The sequence below is a fragment of the Heterocephalus glaber genome, unplaced genomic scaffold, assembly GCF_053883595.1.
Source record: "Heterocephalus glaber isolate CG9 unplaced genomic scaffold, H.glaber_assembly_v1.0 deba00000621, whole genome shotgun sequence".
Classification (NCBI taxonomy): domain Eukaryota; kingdom Metazoa; phylum Chordata; class Mammalia; order Rodentia; family Bathyergidae; genus Heterocephalus; species Heterocephalus glaber.
Window position 1 is genome coordinate 5,386,526 of NW_028258153.1, and position 20,658 is coordinate 5,407,183.

The 20,658-nt window shown below is 56.4% G+C and overlaps 1 protein-coding gene across 10 annotated transcripts; it reads right to left on the reverse strand.

Annotated features, from left to right (window-relative positions):
• Window positions 1–829: 829 nt before the first annotated feature.
• Window positions 830–14,362, reverse strand: Slc4a3 (solute carrier family 4 member 3). Of its 10 annotated transcripts, none has more exons than XM_087205996.1 (24): window positions 14,213–14,362; window positions 13,707–13,846; window positions 13,193–13,355; window positions 12,988–13,099; window positions 12,363–12,537; window positions 12,134–12,249; window positions 11,482–11,681; window positions 9,764–9,912; window positions 9,465–9,645; window positions 8,868–9,003; window positions 8,435–8,618; window positions 7,994–8,093; window positions 7,444–7,628; window positions 6,552–6,777; window positions 6,137–6,355; window positions 5,613–5,761; window positions 5,254–5,448; window positions 4,550–4,768; window positions 4,219–4,308; window positions 3,493–3,659; window positions 2,615–2,868; window positions 2,148–2,317; window positions 1,784–1,957; window positions 830–1,116 (listed from the first exon to the last, which is right to left on the reverse strand). In XM_087205996.1, the coding sequence occupies exons 2-24, from the start codon at window positions 13,755–13,757 to the stop codon at window positions 1,039–1,041; spliced, it is 3,693 nt and encodes a 1,230-aa protein (XP_087062122.1). In that variant the 5' UTR covers window positions 13,758–13,846; window positions 14,213–14,362; the 3' UTR covers window positions 830–1,038. The 10 variants fall into 10 exon arrangements, with proteins under 10 accessions (XP_087062122.1, XP_021099834.2, XP_012920966.1 ...); XM_021244175.2 differs by lacking the exon at window positions 14,213–14,362 and adding an exon at window positions 13,975–14,131; XM_013065512.3 differs by lacking the exon at window positions 12,988–13,099 and having other exon boundaries at window positions 12,363–12,640; window positions 14,213–14,360.
• Between the last annotated feature and the right edge of the window lie 6,296 nt (window positions 14,363–20,658).

The window sequence follows — 20,658 nt, forward strand, 5'->3', positions numbered from 1 at the left end:
CCAGCATGGGGCTGAGGGGTCCCTGCCCCTGAGGCTCAGAGCTGCAGACCACAGAATACACCCGACCCCGCCAAGTCTCCGCAGGAGGAGGAAACGTTTTTGAACGTGACCGCGGATCACAGCTGACCCACCAGGTGGCAGCACTACTCCTGCTCAGCCGGGACGGAGCCCGAAGGGCCCTAGAGCGGCCACCAGAGGGCAACACGCGAACCACCGGCTCCATCAAGCTGCTGGTTGCCTAACAACTGTGACGCAAGGGCTCCTGTTTCCACCCTCCTCAAGGCCTCCCAGGTTATTTCTGGCAAAACAGAGACTGTTGCACAAGGAGTGGCTTCAGGAATCCCACAATCCCACTTTTAAACCAGGAGAATCTAAAATGGTCCATGGGACCCCCAAATCCAGCCCCACCCTGGCGTCTAGAGGATTGGGCGGCCGTCCCTACTTCTCAGGCCAGCAAGAAAAGATAAACATTTTCCATTCCCCACACTCTCAAAGACACTCCGATTTCCCTAGTGGCTAAAATGGAGCAACCCCTCCTCCTCTGCCCACTCCTGCCCCTTCCTATGCAGAGCATGTGACCTTAAGCAGACCTCGGGCCTCTCCTTCCTCAGCTGTACTTGTGGGGGGGCTCAGGGTGGGGGCGATAAGGCTCTGCTCTGACCTTGTGTGTCTTGATTCTCCCCTTTCCCCCCAAGGATTCTCCTTCCCTCAAACTTCTGACAGGTTTTGAGGACCCTACTAAAGAATTCTTCCAATGCCAGATGGTTAAAGGACTCTGTGTGACCAATCCTGCAAAAACAGAGATGGACCCAAAGAAATGAGGCAGACACAAGACAAGGAGTGTGGTTGTAATCAGCTCTAAGCCTATGCCGGTGTGGTCTGTGAAAAGCCCTGGGCCGGAGTCAGAGAGGTCACTCTGGCCTGGCATCAGCAGTAGCTCTGGGAATATCCCTGGGTGCTGAAGAGTCCCCTCGCCCTGGCACACGGGGCTCTGCTGGGGCCCTGGTGTGGGTATCTGAGGGCCACCATCCTTGAGGGTCACACGGGCATGTGCAGCTCATTGTACTCATCCTGGCCATCCTCGTCAAAGTTTGGTTCAGCATCTTCTGAGTCCAGCTGGAGAAAGAAGCACAGGTTGGGGAGGCAGGGAGGCAGACTCACCCCCTCTAGCTCCCCTTATCCTCCAACCAGCAGCCCTTCCTGTTCCCACAACTTCAGGGGCCTCACTGTCTGCAGAGACCATGATGGCAGATTGAAGTATTTCCCTTGGCCAAAATCTGCAGGTCACCCCCCCCCCCCGCCATTACTTGACACCTCCCAATAACAATAATGGCAGCAAATACTGCACAGGAAGTTCTTCCCTAGGGCCACTTCTAGTTCCTGCAGTACTCCTCTGTATGCCAAGTTTGAGTACAGATGAACTGCAAAAAAAGGCCCTTCCCCTAGGTGACAAGCAGGTCGCAGGATGGATTTCAGCACCCTCAGCAAAATGCTTGTCTGTCTCTCAGCAAAATGCTTTTGTTCAGGGCACGTGTCCTCAGCAGCCCCTGCTTATGTTCCACCAAAACATCATTCTAAGTGCTTTACTGGGATTAGTGTTTAATCCTCCCAACAGTCCTGTAAGGTAGAATCTATCATCAGCCCCATTATACAGATAAAAATAAGACTTCCAAAGATTAGGTAACTTGCCTAAGGTCAAACAAACCAGCAGGTGACCCAGCAGAGATTAAAACCCAGGTCTCTGATTCCGCTGCCCAAGGCACCCCACACCACCAACCCTTACCGCCTGCAGCTCCCTGTCCTGGAAGAGCCTGGGCAGAAGGCAACGCCTCAGAGGCACTGTAAGCAGCAGCAGGAAAGGAAAGGCGAGAGAGGCCGCAGTGGATTTGACCACCCAGAGCAGTGCGATGCAGCCCAGCTGGATGCAGGTGAACAGGTGCATCCGCCACGTCTTCACCTGGGGAGTGGGCATGGCCTCACCACCCAGCAGCCCGTCTGCTCCCACCCGCACCTTGTGGGACTTGGCAGCCCAGGTTCCAAGTGATCTTTCATGTTCATCCTGTTCATCTCTGGCCCAGGGATCCCTCTGGATCTTCTCCCCATCATCCCATCACCCCATCTCCCTCCGCCATGCCTCCTGGCCTGACCTTGGTCACATAGGGCTGCTCAGGATGGTGTTTTGCCGGCATAAGGATGAGCAACAGACGCTGGGACAACTGGATACCAGACAGTGATGTAACCCCCATGTACAGGAAAATCCCAAAGAGCACAGCCAATGGGATCCGGCGCAGCACAGCCCCCATGACGATGGACAGGCCTGGAGGAGGTGACACAGACCTCCTACCTGACCCCTCAGACAGCCCCTGTGAAGATAGAAGGGCCTAGGGACAAGGGGACAGGACCTATCTGACCAATCAGCTGGGCCTCATGTGGAGGAAGAGATGAAGCAAGGTACAGAACCAGGAAAGGAGTGTCAGATGGCAGATGAGGAATAGGAGGGACATCTAGACAGGATGTATTGCAGATTCAGGGGGCACATGTGTCCAGCCCGGGACAGAGAGAATTTCTGGCTGGGGAGCCCTAGAAGGCAGGCCTATGGGGAGGCTGGGCTCACCCACGAGGCTGGCGATGAGCACCCCGGTGACCCGCTGCTCCCGCACCTCCTGGATCTGGGGCTTGTCACCAGGAGCGATGGCAGTGCGCATCACCGTCAGTGCATTGACGTGGGTGACAGAGCGGACAGTGGCCGCTGTGAGCCAGGGCAACCCAAAGAGCCCACAGAGGCCACCCAGGGAGCCAATCAGCAGCAGGTCAAGGTGGAAGCCGGAACCTTTGAGCAGCCTTCGTGCTTTCTGGCTGACAATGAGCCTGCAGGGGGACAGGATCAGGTGGCTGGTGGGGACTGCAGCGGGTGCACGTGTACACACACACACACGCACGCACGCACGCACGCACGCACACACACGGATGCGTATGGGAAAGGACCTGCAGCCCGCAGCCCTCCCCAAGCCTTGCCAGCTTCCTCTTTCAAGTTCCCAAATTGAAGTTCTCACATTGCAGCAAATTTGAGCCAAATTCTCATACTGTGAATATTTAAAACACCACAAAAGCCAGATGCCAGATCGCACCATGTTATTTTGGTTTAACTGAAATGAGATACATTTGAGCATCCCTGAGTGAGAGAACAGCCCGTCAGTGTTGAGGACTGGTAAATGCCACCCTGCAAACAGTGGTGGCAACAGACTGGTATTATGTCAAACCATCACAGGAAAACCATACCCAGCCCGCATGCCCTGCTCTCAACCCAAAGCCACTGCTCCCCGCATCTCACACCTCCTTCTCACCCCCTCCTTCCAGAGACACACTCCCCTCCTCAAGGCCTGGCACAGCCCCCACCCACCCAGCACCCCAGACCTATAAGGTATCCCTGCCTTAACCCTGAAGCCTGAGGCCCTGGGCCCTTTCTTCTCCCCATGTCCCCAGCCCTCTCACGCCGTGATCTGTGTCTCCATGAATATCAGGATGAGGACCAGGAGGGCAGGGACAGCCGCTGCCACCATCATCCAGGGTGGGAAGGGACGGGCACTGCCCAGAGGCGGGATGAACCATGTGCGCTTATGGGGAGAGGTCACCGAGAGCCCTGTGGGCACGGTCAGCTTCTGCAGGGCAGCAAGGAAGACAGAGTTCAGGGACACAGCGTCCCGGGCAGGAAGCCCATGAAGCAGCTACTCCCCGCAAGCTCTGTGTCCCCAGTCCTGGGGCTCTGGAGACATTGGGAGAAATTTGTTTTGTAGTAGCCAAAGTTACTGTGCTTCCATGGGTCTGGAAGGGGGCAGAGAAACAAAATACCTTCTTGGGCAGGGGATGTAGCTTAGCGGTTTAGCCGCCTACTGTGCAAGCCCAAGGACCTGAGCTCAATCCCCAGCAACAAAAACAACCAAAATACCTTCTCCCTGAGTCCCGGAGCACCCAGGAGGCCTGGCATGGGGAGACCTGGCATCCTGGCCCCAGCCACACATGCTGCTCTGGATTCCTCCCTCTCATGCCTCACACAGCACCCCTGGCTGGACCACAGGCTGCTCCCAGAACCCAGCCCCATCCTCCCAGTGTGGTTCCTGCAGGCCACCCCTCCACCAGCAGAGCGGAGCTCCAGGGAAAAAGGAGTCAAGCCGTGGTCCCGGCCTGGGTGAGAACCGGCTGTGCAGAGGCTGGGCTCACCTGCGTGTAGGTGTCAGTGATGGAGTAGTCCACCAGGACCATCACCAGGATGGAGATGGGGATGCCGAAGTCCCCGATGAGGCGGCGAGCCTGCAGAGGGGCCAGAGAGGGCAGCAGAGCAGACTGAGGGCGTCTCTCCGAGCCCCTCCCACTGGTGCCAGCAGGGAAACATCCATGGGGGACAGAGCGAAGTGTTTGAGGAGGTGGCTTCCGCTGGGACGAAGGACACTCATGGCCGTCAGGGGAGGGCCACAGCCGCTCTGCAGCACAGCCTGACAGTGACAGCGGGAATCAAAGGGCCCACGGGGATCCACCCCCAGCAGCCACACACCTTCCCGCCCAGGAAGCGGCTGTTCCTGAACTTGCGCAGGAAGAAGGCGATGAGGAAGGTCCCCAGCATGAGGATGAGGGACAGCAGAGCCGTGTTGGGCCGGTTCCTGGGGCCAGGTAGCCCCTCAGTGGGTGGCAGGGCACTGCTGTTCGGCTCCAGGCCAGCGTCCAGGGGCCCCTCGGGGGGGTAGAATGGCAGCAGTGGGTGCTCTGTGAACACCTGAGCGGAGACAACAAAGACACCTTGTCAGATACCTAGGCAGGAGACCCTGATTTCATCACCTTAGTGTACCTGTAAGGGAGAGGGTGGCCTCTTACATACCTTCAGAGACAACGGTGACAGACTCACAGTAACATCACAGACACACACTCACAGACACACACACACACACACACACACACACACACACACACCTCTACAAAAGGTGACCCAGGACACCAGCACCTTAAAGCTGCCAGTACCCTGACTCCATCACGCACCTGTTCAGGTAGCTCCTTATCACTAACCCTCCTGCCACTGCCTAGCCTGGAACTGTCCCCAACCAGGTCTGGTCCCCCCCCATTCAGGGCAGATCCTGCCCAGGGTGTCCCTGACCTCACACACACCCACACCCAACACAGCTCCTCTCCCTGTCCTCTGGCCCCTCCAATCCTCCCTAGGACGCTACCCAGACCCAAGTCCACCCACCCACTCTGGACCGCCACCTTGTAGAGCTTATGGAAGGTCTCGTAGATGAAAATGAGCGAAATGAGGAAGGCGAAAATCTCCTGGGTGAAAGGCGAGATGTAGCGGACCAGGAAGCTGCCTTCAGCAGCCACCAGGGCAAGGACAAACACCACCAGCCAGAGGCCAACCCACACGCGGCCAGTTAGGTACTCCAGGTCCTGGGCTTGGCAGAACTGGAGGCAGAGAGGGAGGAGGTTGCCCACAGGGGCGGACCGCCAAGCCCCGCAGGATGGGCAGGCAAGGGGTGCCTGAGACTGCGAGGGCCACTAGTCAACCTAGAAAGGGAACAGGGCAGGAGGGAGGGGGCAGCCAGGCCTGGGGTTGGGGGAGGCTTCACCTTGAAGAAAGCTTCTTCAAAGACAAGCAGTGGTCCAGAGAAGCCAACCACGAGGAGCGGCTGGGCCCCCAGCAGAGAGAACAGGACGCCAAGCACAGCCGTGGACACGATCAGCTCAGACACCCCCATCAGCCCCTCCGTCTTCTCTCCTGGGGCAGGCAGGGTCAGTGGGGTACCCTAGCCCAGCTCCTTCTACACACCCCCTCACTAGCTTATCTTAAACTGGAGACCCCAGCAAAAGTGGAGCAGCCCCCAGTGACACATAGGGCCCCTACCCCACCCACAACTTCCCAGTAGCATCCAGGATAGCACCCCTAGCATCTTTCCCATGCCTCAATTTATAGCCCCCCAAAAGTGATTCCTGAGATCCCCTGATCCAGCAGGCTCTCTAAGGCGATCCTACCTTTCCTACTCCCTCCAACCATCAGCTACTTAAGGTGATCCCTGGAACACGGACCCAGAAACCTTACAGGTGCCACTGGGTCCCCCAAAGAGACCACAGGAAGCCGCAAGCCCCACCTCACCTAACAGCCCCCCGAAGGTGATGGCAGGGCTGAGGGCTGCAAAGTAGATGAAAAGCACAGCAGCCACGCACTGCGAGTGCAGGGCGTCCCGCAGGTCACTGGGGTAGTGTGGGTACCGGCGCCTCACATCCCGGACAAGCCCTCCAAACACCGAGCCCGTCCGCAGCAGGGGGTCATCTTCAGGGGCTGCCTCAGAGGCCCCCAACTCCAAAGATAGCTCTAGGGGAACAAGGAGCTGCTGAAACATAGACCACTCCCTCCTGCTTGGGTCCCTGGCTTTACACCTCACAGCCCAGGACCTGGGGTCAGGAACGTAAACCAAAGCCAGTAGTGTCTGGACAGGGCTAGGGTCACAGCCCCAGGCCCTGGGATGGGGAGTGTCCTTGTCAGGGGACACAGCCCCAAAGGGTCTGACCTTTCCCAGGGGCCACATAGCCTCCGCGGGTGGTCATCTCGACTTTGGTCTGCTCGCGCTCCCGTCGCTTTCTAAGCAGCTCGCGTTGGAAGGCGGCCACGGAGCGCAGCAGGTCTCGGCCTTCCACCTCCGACGGAGGGATCACAATGCTGCCATCCAGAAACTCGCTGATGGCGCTCAAGAGGTCCTGCCGGTCATCAGCCTGGTAGGCAGCCTCGTGAAACAGCTGGGGGTGACGAGAAGACTGTGGCTCTCAGGAAAGGGCTGAGGGAGCCCCCGGGAGGAGATCTAGGGCGAGGTGGGGTCACAGAGCCACGGCAGAGTGGATGGCTGGCCACCTACACCAACCCAGTCCAGCAGTAGAGTTTTCAAACCCTGGTGCACATCCTTGCAGGCCGGCAATGAAGTTCAATAGGCAATGGAGTGCCACTGCCTGACCTCCCAGACGCCCTCTTTCCCTTGACGCCTCCACTTTTCCACATGCGGGATCGAAAGCGGTACGGCCTGTCACATAGGGGGCCTCCAGGGCCATTCTGACCAGGAGGAACCCACACCCACAGAATGACAAACCTTCCCAACACGGCACCCGGCTAGAAGACTCTCCTGCCCCAGCCCAGAAGCTACAGCACAGCAGCCTCCCATTCAAGCCTCATTATATCCATGCCTCTGGGGCCTGGGCTTCCTCTCCCCCTCGGTCATCAGCCTCTGCCACCCCTCAACCCGGGGCTCCCTTTCCTACCCTGGGCCAATAGCTCACCTGACCACACTCCTGAGCATGGCCTCCCCCGGAGGTGTCTCTAGCACCCTGGACTCCATGGGCAATGAGAGGGTGGGGACAAACAGGGACCAGGGAACAGGCTTAGAGAGCCCAGCCTGGGGGTGCAGGGCCCACCTTGTCAGACATGAGGGTGGCAATGGAGCGCCCAAGCTCGTGATAGTCCGTACTGGTGTGGCTGGGCCCCAGCATCACAAAGAGGAAGCGGACAGGGACGGGGACTTCGAGCACAGACTCCAAGAGCACAGCCTCGCTCAGTCGCACAAAGGCTGCCGCCTGCTGCTCCAAGAAAGGTACACACCCTACGGGAAGAAGAATGCAGAGGGTGCTGGGCAAAGGGAAGCAGTCAAGGCAGGCCCTGCAGAGGAGATCTGGGGCTTTCATCCACAAGTTGTGTATTGCCCAAAGGAACCTCGGCCTAAGGTGTCCTATTCACAGGGACATTTATTACAATTCACCAGTAGGTGGAAATCGGGAGTGTTACACAGGGTTGCTTTTATTCTAATTCTTACAGTGGTGCTACATGGACTAGCGGAGTCCAAGATGGGGGGCAGGCAGGGGATGGGGGAAAAAAGATCTGGGGACAAGGTTCTCCAGCTAGAGCTCAAGATGAGCAGGCTGCCGTGCTCACTCTGCAGACGCCTCCCCAGCGCCCAGCCCTCCTCACCCACAAGCACGACTGTGGCCTCGGCATCTTCAGGGATCTTCTCCAGCAGCTTTAGGCTCTTCCCCCGGTGAGCGTCTCCCCCGGGAATGTGGAGGGGCTTCTGAGGACGCAGAACTGGAATAGGGCTGGGACCCAGACCGGAGGCCATGGCAGGCCCTCCCATCCCTCAACCCAGCCCAAGATCTGGATCCTTCCTCCAAGCCGTGTGCACCTCAACCTTATCTTGTCTCAGTGGCTCCCATGGCCCCCACATCATTGCATTTAAACCCTGTGTCTCCAGCCCGGGAACCCCTTGTGCATGTCACCTACAGATCCCTCCTGTGCCTAACATGACACCAGGCATCCAGCCTTCCCAATCCACTCAACAAAGTCACTGACGACCTCAACTCAAACTGGACGTCCTCCCAGTCCCCTGGCCCGGGCCAGAGCAAGGTCACTGACCTCCTTGGCATCAGGGTCATGTGGCCAGAGCGGGGCTGGCTCTCCCAAGTCATCGGCTATAGTCGGCACCGCACCATCAGGTCCATGGCTAGAGGCTGGGTGATGATTCCCCAGGACCGAGTTCATGCTGGAGCTCGATGGGTTTCGGGGGAAGAAGCCACTGTCCTTGTCATCATTAGGATGGCTAGAAAAGGGGAAGCTAGAAAGGTTAGCAGGAGGGGTTCATGGTATACTGAGGTCTAGACGGTAAGAAGTGGATGGTTGTGACCTCCATTCTTCTGTCTCAGGGTAAGAACTCTCTAATGGCTGAAGCTAAAGACTGAAGGAAAGTGAGCTCCCCGTCACTTTAGGTATTCAAGAAGAGGCTGAGAGAGTCCATGCTCCTGGAAGGGCAACTGAACCACAGAGACCCCTTGGGGGACCCCGCCCACACCTGTGTTTCAGGAGCAGGGTACGCAGGACACTGGCCCTGTCCTCTGGCCGGATCTGGTCTGACACAATCATGGTCTCCACCACGAGGTGTGCAATCCCCGGCAGGGTGGTCTGCTCTAGGTCCAGGAGGGCCGCTCCTAGGATATAGCCAGGGGAAGATATGTCCCGTCAGGTAGGCAGAAGCACTACACTGCCCTGCTCCCCAAGGGCAGGTAGAAGCACTAGGTGAGCCAAGCACCCAATGACCCCAGGCAGATACAGTCCCACGTGGCTGGGGACAGCTAGGAGGAGGGTGCAAGAGCAAGGGCAGGAGAGGAGCAGAGCCCCCCTCACCTGTGTGGGGATGGGCACAAGTTAAGCTGCAACGCGGGTACCACACACCTGCCATGGGCCAGCCACGGTACTAGGCACTGATACATAGCCTGCCCGTCAGCTTATGGGCTGCTCAAAGGATCAGACTCCACGATCCAAAAGTGGTGGCCAGATCTCACCCAGGATCCTAGGGGGAGCAGTCCCAGGCACTGGGCACCCTGGTCCAGGCTGAGCCCTGTGATTGTGAAGAGGGCAGGCAGCTCGGGCCAGACTTGAGGACCCCTACCCTGGGCGATGGTCCTCCTGAGCTCCAGGAGGCTGCGGAAGGAAAGCGAGGCAACATGGGGCTTCCCCCAGCGCTCTGTCTCCTCCTCCACGTCCTCTTCAAACTTGATCCAGCGGGCTGTCTCCCGCCAGTGGGGCTCCTGGCTGCGGTCCAGCATCAGCTCATTCAGTTCCACAAACACCTGCGGCAGAAGCCAAGGTATGGGCTTAGGGGCTAGCAGGTGGGCAGGACAGGCTGGCGTGGGGGCCATGGCCAGAGCAGCAAGGAAGCTGCAGGTCCAGCCCCTCGGGATCCTGTACCTCATGAGGCCTCCGGTCCAGCTTCTTCTTCTTCTTCTTCTTGCGCAGGATGGGGCCCAGGCCACTGGGGCTGCCCCTCCCACCCTGAGTCCTCGAAGGCTTCTTCACTAGGTGCCGCCGCACACCAGGGTTGTCCTCCAGCCGGTGACCTGTGGAAAAGTTGGGCTTGGCAATCCCAAGGGTTCAGCTCAGGCCTGGAGGTCATGGCCCAGGGACTCCAGCCCGTGCTCTGCCCAACGTCTACATGGTGAATGCCACTGTCACCAAGGGATCACGCTGCCAGGACCACTTAATCCAATGTGGCCATTTCCTAGAATAGGGGACTGACTCTCAGGAGGGAGGAAAACAAGCCCAAAGTCACACAGGGCACCACTGGCCAAGTCCCAACAGAGAAACCCCAACTTAGTCCACATTCCCAGCTGGACACTCCAGCCCCTGCCATGGCCACAGGCCCTTACTGACACCAGCCCCTAGGCACAGAGCTCCAACTCTTCAGTGTGCCTTCCCTCAGCACCCACGGCCCCCACCATGGGAACACATCCTGCAGAGCAAGCGGCTTCTCTCCCTTCCTCCCACTTGCCCCTTCCTGGCCTGCAGCTGGGGAGAGGACGGCTGCCTAGTTACTCACAACCAGCTGTCCCTGCCATGGGGCTTGGCTGGCCCCCGATGGGCTCCCACAGGCCATAGTCCACAAAGTCCAGCACAAACATCTCTAAGTCCTCTGAGGCCAGCATGTTGTGAGGGCTGGGAGCCAGATTCCTCCTAGGGCTCTGGCCCTCAATGTGCAGAAACCTGGAGCTCAGTGCCCCATTGGGCTCCATGACCTTGTCCGGCAGGCTCGTCATTCACCCAGGGCCCAAGTCCTCTGCCCCTGCTCTCTCCCAGAATCCCAGCTCTGCCAGGAGCTGGGAGCCCGGGCAGCAGTGGTCTCTGTCCAGGAAGGGCTGGAGATGGCTCAGCCTCCTGACCCCAACTCCTCATGTCCCCAAGCCTGCTGCTTCCAGCCCCAACCCTGGGTCAGTAAACACGCCCTCCCTGTGACCCCCCCATCCCACTGCCACTGTTGCCACCGCTACCACTGCCATCGGATTGTTCCTGGCCCTGTCCTCGGGCCCTGGCAACTCTCCATGACGTACTGAGCTCAAAGCCCTACCTACCCCACCCCACCCACACCGTGGCATTCTGAGGAGGAGGAGGGCAGATCCAGTGATGCCCCTGGGCTGGGTGCACAGCCCTGTGGGTGATGACAGGTGGCACCGAAGCCAGGGCACTGATAAGATGGAAGGAATGTACCGAGATCATAGCCAAGCTGGCCAAGGGTGGTCGGCTGGGAGGGAGGAAGGCCTGGCCCAGGGAGCAGCAGGGGCCTGGCAGGAGGCTCAGCCTCCGGGGGCTGGTTGGAGGAAAGTAAAGAGGTAGGAGATAAGAGTCGGGAAAGAAGGACCCGATACCCTCAAATGCCACGTGGGAGAGAGGCTGCCTTACTCCAGGGGTGACTCAGAGGACAGAAGCTGGCAAAGGAGCACAACATTACGAAGGGAAATCTCAGCTCTGGCAAGGAGAGGTGGCTTGGGGGCGTAGTGAGCACCCTGTCACTGGCCACATCCCAGCAGAGGAGCTGAGCCCTGGATGGAGGAAAGCACAGGCTGCTTCGAGATCCCTGGGAGGCTGGAAGCCTGAGCGAGTGGGCCGTGGGGCTGCAGCAGGGTCTCACTCACTCTTCATGTCGTCCAGATCTGCAGAGCCCAGCATCCGGGCCTCCGCCTCGTCTGTGGGCACCTGCTGCTCTGGGCCGCCTGGGCTGCCCAGGGCACTGCCTGGACACAGTCGCTCCCGCAGGTCATAACTGGCCGACGGGCTCCAGGGCCGGCCCTTCTCTGCAGCGATTCTCGAGGCCCGGGCCCGGGGGCTGGGGGAGCTGAAAAGGCAACACACCCTTGGGCTTGACAAAGAAAGGTGATGGAGACCCCAGCTAGTGGCTTCCGGGACCTCCCTCCAGCTCAGGGGCAGGGTGGGGGGGGCCCTGGAGTGGACACTGGGGCGCTAGACACAGACTCCCCGTTACCGCCATGCCGGTCCTCCTCCCTCTCCAGCCTGCCTCCTTCTGCATCACCCCATCTTCCTCCTCACTCTGACACCCCAGTCCTCAGGCAGCTCGACCTCTTGGCTCTGCTCTTTCCTGTTTTGTCCCCTCTTGTCCTCTCCCCCTTGAAGGCCATGTGGATGGCCAAGGTTCCCCCCACTTCTCTTCCTGTTCAGATCACACCTGGGGACATCCCTCAGGGTTAGGAAGGAGGGGACTGCCAGAGCCTGGGGCCCTACTGTTCTGGGCCAGGCTGGGTCCTGCTAAATGGGGGCAGGGGCCAGTACCTGACGGCGTGCTGGGGGCTCTGGTCTGAGTGCAGGGCCACTGAGGGCAAGGGCTTGGTGTAGGCTGCCCTGCCAGAGAGTCCTGGACTGTCGTCCTCATCACTCCCGATGGAGAACTGTGGACAGAAGGCCGAACGCTACCTGGGCCCCACCGCCCACTGCCCACTCCTCCATTCTCTCTGCACCCCTCCCTGACCAGCCACCCCTCTTCCAAGGGGCAGGCCCCTACCTTTGCTTTCTGTGGGGACCCCGAGGGTGTGGGCTCCACGGGTTCGGCCTCAGACTCTCCTTCCTCTTCCTCTTCTTCCTCCTCCTCCTCTTCTGCTCCAGTTCCCCCCTCTTCCTGGATAGGTGGGGTCCCTTCAGAGGGGGGAGCAGAGGTTCTCTCCTTCTTCCTCTTCCTCCTGGTGTGCCGGGCAGAGGTGGGGGATGGTCGCCGAAGCTTGTGGGGTGGAGGCAGGCGCGCCGAGAGCGGGTGGTGGGTGTGGTGGGATGTGTGCCGGTGAACTGGGGGTGCAGGAGAGCCAGTTGAGGCTCCCACAGCAGAAGGTGGGCCCTCCCCACCCGAGGGGCCAACACCTTATTCTAGCCCAAGGCCACCAACAAGGGCACCCTAGTCCCTCCAGGGCTTCCCCAGCAGCTGATTCCACACTCAGCCACTGTCAGGCCTGGTAGAGTGGGTGACAGGACTGATGGTGAAGGAAGGCCATGAAACGGAGACTGGAGGGGCACACGTGACACAGCAAAGAAGGGAAACAAGAACAGAGGGAGACACGAGGAGGCAGAGTACAGACTGAGCAGGGCCAAAAGGGAAGACGAAGGTCACCAAGGAGGCCTCTGGCCTGTCTCCCTACATTTCCCTGGTCGGGGCCCAGCTCCCCTGGCAGGTGGACAGGCGATGGGTGAGGGAGGCAGGATGACTTGACATGGCATGGTGGCCCAGCACAGAGTCCAGCACAGATGGCCCTGGGTGACCAAGCCCGAGGTGAGCGCAGCGGTGGTGACGATGAAGGTGGTGGTGGTGAGGGCGGCCGCACTAGGGGTCCCCGGGCTACCCACACTCAAAGTCCCGCTCGCTGTAGCTTCGGCTGGGCTTCTCAGGGTCCCAGGCTGGGGTCTTGCTGATGAGGTCCCCAAACCTGTTCACAGCCAAGGTCTTCCCCAAGTCATCGTCCTCCTCCCCGTCTGGACCCAGAGGGGGCTCCTCCAAGGGCACCCGGACCTGCAGGCCCACAGAGCCTCCCCTAAGAACCACTGGCCCACGAACGCCCACACCACCCTAACTCCACGCCCTCTTAGGGGCCAGGGAAAAGCGGGCTGCATCCTCAACAGCCTCTGACCCTGCGCCCACGTCTGGGTCAACATGGCAGAAACCAGCCCCTCCAGGCTCCCAGGCCTTGGGAGGAGAGAGGATCACGCATCTGAAAAATATCAAAGACCCCTGCTTTCTCCCTCCCTCCACCCCATCTCAGGCCCTGGATCTAGAGGTCCCAGGGTCGCCCGAGGTCACGCTGGCAGTGCCCTCCGCGGGGTCCCTCCAGCTCGTCTTCCCGCACCCCCGCGCGTCAGTCACCTGGGGTAGCGGGGAGGCGCCCCCGGGCGGCGGGATCACTCCGTTGGCCATGGCTGGGCGACGGCTTGGGAGGCTCTGGCTCACTGAGGGACCCGAGCCCCAGGAAAGAAGGGGGCGCTGCGGGGGCCTAGTGGGGAGCCCTGGGGGAGGAGGGCGGGGTCAGGATCTTCGCTCTGGGCCGGATCCCTGCGCCCGGCCCAAGCGCCCCTCAGGCCCAGCCACACCCGGTGCAGCCTGGCCCCGCCTGGCCGTGCCCCTCCCGCGGTACCTCGGGGCTCGGGAGCCTGTGGGCCCCAGGCGGGCCGCCGAGCCCCATGCCCCTCCCCGCTGGGGCGCGGCCGCCGGGCTCCCTCCGTCCGACCTCGCCGCGCAGACCGGGCCGGGCGGACGCAGGCGCTGGAGCCCGCAGCCCAAGGCTCCACCTCCCCTCAGCTCCGCCGCCGCTGCCGCTGCCGCCGCCGCCGCCCGGCCGCACAATGGGAGCGGGCGGATGGACGGTGACTCACCCGCCCGGGTGGGCCTGGGCCCCGCAGGACTCCACCTGCCAGCACGCCCCTTCTCCGTGCGCCGCTTTGCTGGGGGCGGTGCAGGGCCCCAAATTCCCACAATCCCCCAAACACACTCCTCCACCTTGCTTTTAGCTTCCCCTCCGCTCTGGAGCACCGGAGGCGACCCCTCTGCACATGAAAGCCCTTCCAGCCTTGGGAACGAAGATCTAACAACTGATGGTGTCGGACCTACCACCTCCCCCTTAAGTCCCAGTACAGCTGATGCCCCCTTTGTAGGCCTCGCCTCTTGTGCCCACCATCACCCAACATTTGACCTTGGCTTATTATCTCCCCTCCCTGGAACTCAGTTTCCCCATCTGTGGCCAGACCGGGAGGGGCGGGGGTCCCAAAGTTCTATCCAAGATCCGGTGGCTCAGTATCCCTATTTCCTCTCCTCTTCCCTCCAACCCCTGAGGTCATACTCCATTTTCCAAGGACAAAGGTTTTTGGAAGGAGCCACTGGAGCCCAGTCTGACCCTCTCTGGGGCTCAGCAACTGGGCACCTGGCACAAGGCCAAACCTATATAACAGCCCCTCCATAGTCATCTGCCGCTGGATTCTTAGGATAAACATAAATGGAGCTGATGAGTGCAGCAGGTGGACTGGCCCAGCCCAACAAGGGAAACAAACACCTGGGGATCAGCAAGGGAAGTGGAAAAGAACAGGCCCTGTGACCTTGAGCTTGTACTTTACCCTTGCGCTGCTGCCCTGGTCAGGGTCTCAGCCCCACCCTAGGAAAGAGTCTCTGCATGTAGAGCCTTCCAAGGGGGAGAAGGAAAGGGAGCTAGATGCTGCTGGGCCCACTCTGCCCTTGCTCATGGCCCTATGCTAGATGAGCCCCTCCATACTCCTGCCTCACCTCAGGGAGCTGTGATTTTCCCATTCTGTCTGAGACATGGAGCTTTGGGGAGGCCTGTTAACCTGTCCGAAGCAATGCTACATAATTTTATGGTAAAATCATCTGGTTAGCCTAGTTCTCCTGCCTACAGCCCAGCTATGGAATTCTGAGACATAATTCCATTTTGGCCTCCCGTCACAACTGAGACCTCAATGATCCGGTGATGCAGTGATTCTCCAGGACAAGATTACACCAGCTGGAAACATCCTGGGAGGAACAAACATCTACTCAGTTCCTCATTGTTCTTGGATTGTTACATCTTGTTTATGCAGGATGTACTGAACTCTCTGCAAGTCATCTGTTACATCTGTTTCTTTAAAGGTGCCGTAAGCTGGGGGCTTTCGTCTTTGCCGCCCAGAGCAGCACTGATTAGATCCAAAGCTCAGCTTCTTCTCAGTCTCATTTTTCTACCTTTTCTGTAATTTGCCTTGTGCTGCTGTGGCTCGCAGGAGACTAGGACTTAACTGCAGAGTTCTAGTAGCGTCCCCTTTCCCTGTTCCCTACATGAACCTGTCATGGTCACAGCTAGGAAGCAGGCTGGCGACCCAGCAAGGCATCACAGGGCATCATTGGTGTATGGAAACTGACCATCCCAGGCCCGGGTAGTTAACTGCCCCAGGCCCCCCACTACCTTCCAAATTCACAGGGTGATTAGAAGGTGAAACGAGATACATTATAAGAGTCACAGCCATGTGTGAATTGTGTCCCAAAATTCAGAATGTGAGACCCGTCTATTGGGGGTTGAATTGTGTCCCTCAAAATTTCTATGCTGAAATCTTAACCTGTAGTACCTCAGCATGTACCCTTATTGGGAAATAAAGTCGTTGCAGATGTTAAGACTATACTGGAATAGAGTAGGCTCCTTATCCAATATGATGCGTCCTTATAAAAAGGGCAGATCTGGACAGATGCACACAGGGAGAACACCATGTGATAATTGGAGTTATGCTGCCTTGAGCCAAGGAACTATCAGAAACCAGGAGAGAGGCCTGGAACAGATCCTTCTCTACATCTTCAGAGGGACACTTTGACATCAGACTTCTGGCCCCCAGAACTGTGACAAAGTAAATACCCGGTTTAAACTACTCCATTTATGGTATTTTGTTACAGCGGCCCTAGCAAAGAAATCCACTGTTTCCATCCTTTATCGCTCAGAATCAGGTAACTGGGTTCTAAGTCTCTAGCCCAAGTATTATTACTGCAGGGCCTTCACTCCCTCAACAATCTTGGAGACTTATCCTCTAAAGAACATTGCAGGAGGGCTCCCTGACCCTCAGTCTACCCTTGACCTCAGGGTGTCAGCCCCTCTTACAGCCTATAAAGTCAGACAGCAGCCACTTGTGTTCTGTGCAAGCCTGTGGAGGGTCTTGCCAATCTAGGACTCCTCATTACACTTCGGATATGACTGGTCCCTCTGGGGATCCCACTGCAGAGAGGATGCTAAGCACAGGTCCTTCTCTCCTGGGGCCCAGCAGAAGAGCCCCCTCCTAACCCAGACTCAGTAATGGTTGTCTCCACCCCTCAAAAACACCTTCCTCTATTCTCTACTGAACTGGGATGATGGAGTAAAATCTCCCCTTAAAGGCCCTTTAGAAGCCCGTGTTCATCTCTCATTCCAGGTAGGGCAAGTAAGATGCTGACACCCCCCAGTTGTCTCCTACCAGCTCATCTTACTCAATAGGTTGTTTGCTTTCATTATACCTGCAGATCTGGTACCCTGCCTCCCATGCACCTGTACTTGTCAGTCCCCTACAGTGTGTTCCTAATGAGGGTCTTCACACTGTGACAAAAAAGCACCTTTTTTAATCCACAAAGGACAGCCACTCCACGTTTGTGTCAGTTCCCAGTCAGAGCCTGTGGACACTCAAATGGTGACAGGAAAGGTAACACCAAAGGCCAAAGCCAGTGTCTGGCAAGCTCAGAATAGCATCCACCCCTTACGTCTTCCAACACAGTCCAGTCTGACTTGAATCTCCCACCTTACTGCCTGATACCTCAGGATTCTTGTCTGGCATTACAGTACCACATGGCCTGTCCTGTTGTCCAAAGGAGCATGACCCATCCTACCATACCACCCACATTTGGAGATACAAATACATTGATCTCTGTGTTCCCCACAGGCTGGAAGCCTTTTAGGGGTGGACTCTTCTCATAACAATTTCCTGGAATCACTATATCTAAGACCAACACATTAGGAACCAGAACAGTGTAGATTAGGAACCAGAACAGTGTAGCCTATATTTCTCATCTGTAGCCACCCAAACCTCTGAAACTTCTCTTATTTTTTGGTAATTTTCCACATTATAAGTCTTCTCACCAAGGTAGAAGCCAGAAAACTCATGTGTCCTGAATCTCTTGCAGCTAGGAGACAAACTCTGATCTGGGTTCCACCTATTAAATAGACTCACTGGTGCCAGACTTAAATTCAGAAGTCAGCAATGTGCACAGGGGACCTCACCTTTGCAAGCAAGGGAAGTGGTAGAGCCAAGCAGCTTTTCTGAGGACAGCAATGGCAGAGGTTTTTATGCCCAATGACAGTTGTGCTTCTGCTAGAGAAATTTTCCAGTGGTAGCAGGTCATGATTTCTAGCTCTCTATTCTTTTCCAAAATACAACCTAATATTCACTATTTCCTTTCACAAATTCCTTTCCAACTTTAGGTAGGTGTTGTTTGGAATGAAGCACCTGAGTAATAGAATCAAAGAAAGGGCTCTAAGACCAGGCACCAGGCATTAGTAGTGCCAGCATTAGGGAGCTGGCAGGGAGGATTCGAGATAGTGGCCCTCTTGTTTACAGGCCAGGTAACCACTGTCTGACTTGTGATTACTATGTCATTCTTTTTCATCTCCAGCCTTTACTCTTAATGATAATTACCTGAAATGTAGGTGGTACTTTCCAACATATAAGCCACTTTAATTCTCATATTCTCATTGGTCCCTCACAACCATGCTCTGAGATAGAGCTTGCTAATCCCATTTTACAGGTGGAAAAAAAATGGGGCTTGGGAATCTTGAGTGGCTTGTTCAAGGTCTGAGGCTTATAGGTAGCATGGCCAAGAAGTGAGCCCAGGGGCCTCTTGTCACATGTATAATCTTTATTCATGTGCACCACAGCTCACAACCACCCCATGGCCATGCCTTGATGTCTTCCCGCATCTGTTAAATCTCCCAAGCCATGGGCACAACTGAAGTATACCACTAACTTCCCACATGTGGATTTCTTTTTCCAGTGCTGGGAATTACATCCCCAGCCCTTTAACTTATTTATTTGTTTGTTTGTTTGTTTGTTTATTTTGGGGTTTGGGGGGGGAGGGCCGTACTGGGGATCGAACTCGGGTCCTTGCGCTTGTGAGGCAGGCGGTGGAACCACTGAGCTAAATCCCCAGCCCAACTTTTTTATTTTGAGACGGGGTGTTACTAAGTTGCTAAGTTGCCCAGGCTAGGCTTGAACTTATGATCCCCCTGCCTCAGCCTCCCAGAGTGCTGGGATAACAGGCATAAATCACCACGCCTGGCTCCCAGATGGGTTTTTGTTTGTTTGTTTGTTTGTTTTCTTAAGGAAAATGCACTTTTGGTACTAGGGACTGTAATAAAGGAAGGAAGTTAAAATGAGGCCCCCGAAGCTTAGGATTACATCCCAGCTCAGCCACTTGTTAACTGTGTCACCTTGAGCTAGTAAGGTATTACCCTCTCTGGGATTCAGATTCTGAACTTGCAAAGTGGCTGTAACCATGGAGTGCTGAGAGGCTAAGGGGAGGCAGCCTGCGCAAAGCACTCAGGACAGTGACAGGCCTTAGGGGTAAATGCCAGCTGGCTTGAACACCATGACAAATCTAAGAGATGTAAGTCCCCAGAAGTCCTTAGAGCCAAATTAAAGACACTATGACCTAGGCATGGTGGCACATACCTGTAATCACAGCTACTCAGGAGCCTGCAGCAGGAGTATGGCAAGTTCAAATCCAACCTGGGAAACTTATTGAGAACCCCATTTCAAAATAAAGCTGAGGCTGTAGCTTAGTGGTCCCTGGGTTCAATCCCCAGTACTAAACCCGAAGAAGACAGCAAGATCCAAAATGGCTTTTACCCCCACCAGTAAGAGTTCAGCATTACTCAGCCAATGGACTAATATTTTTATTTTTTAATTTCTAAATTTTTTATTTACTTTTCAGTACCAGGGATGGAACCGAGGACCTCACATATACTAGGCAAGTGCTATACCACTGAGCTACAGTCCCAGGCCCAGTGGACCAATCTTTGATAACCCTAACATAGTAGGCTAAAGAGCTTTTGGAAGAAGTGTGGGTCCAGCAAGGCCTAGGTCGTCTGTAGACTCTTGCCAAAAATATCTCCCTGCCTCCCACAGCACAGTATCCAGTGCCCTTTCCTGTTGACTGGCCTCATGGTAAGACATTTTACAGGCAAAGTGGCATGGCGTTGAGAAACGGCCTAGACTCCGGAGTTAATGGATGCTATATATAAAATACAAGTTCAATGCTTGGCACAGAATAGGTCCTCAATAAATGTCACTCTTATTAGTTACTATTGGTGTTACTTTCCAATGGTTTCTCCCATCATAACTATGTGTCCCTCAGTAAACCTGGGATCAGCTTTGACACAAATTCAATCTCCAGTCAGTGACACTGTCCCTGCGGTTTCTCTCACCCTGCAGAATCCACCTTCCTGCCTTGTCCTCCTGATGTATTTGTGGCTAGGATGGCATCTGGAGGTAGGCATCTGTCGTGCATTTTTCATACTCCTCCTCCACACTTACCCAACCCGAGCAAGTAGCCTGCTTTGAATTTTGCTGTTGTTTGGGGGAATGAGTAGGACAGAAAGCAAAATAGCCTACCAGCTTTTCTGCCTCTTTGTTTATCTAGGGTCGAAGCCTTAGGAAATTGAGGGAAGTTTCAAGGGAAGAAAAAGGAAGTAGGTTAGCAATAGGGGCAGTGTTTTGGCCAAAAGCTGAGGAGGCGTGAAGGAGCAGATCCTTTGCCCTACCTAGTCAGCAAAGCAGAAGGAGGCTCCTCGAGATGTAGAGTGAGGTGAGCAATGGAGTCCTGGCATCGCCATGGGAAGGGGGCCTGAAATTCAGTGGTTTTGCAAAAGTTGTAATATTTCATACACCCCTAAGTACTTATGTACTAAGGCCCACACATTTTCTCACCAAGTGTCTTGTATGCATTCGGTAAGAAAAATGGGCATAGAGCCTGCCCTTGAGCAGCTTGCATACAACAAGTGGGCAAATACACGATTTATAATTATGAAGTGTGGCAAGTGCCATGAGTGTAAAAGGTCCAGGTGACGGGGTTTGGGACATCCTCAGTAAGGAGGTAACAATTAAGCAAAAACCTAAAGACTATGAAAGACTCAGGCATGCAATGAAGGGTGGCTTGGGGAAGCCGGGGAGGGGAAAACATTCCAGGCAGAAGAAAGAGCCTGGGAAAGGCCCTGTAGCAGGACAGCATGGCTCTGCTTGGACATCTGGATGAGCTTGGTGGTATTTCCTGG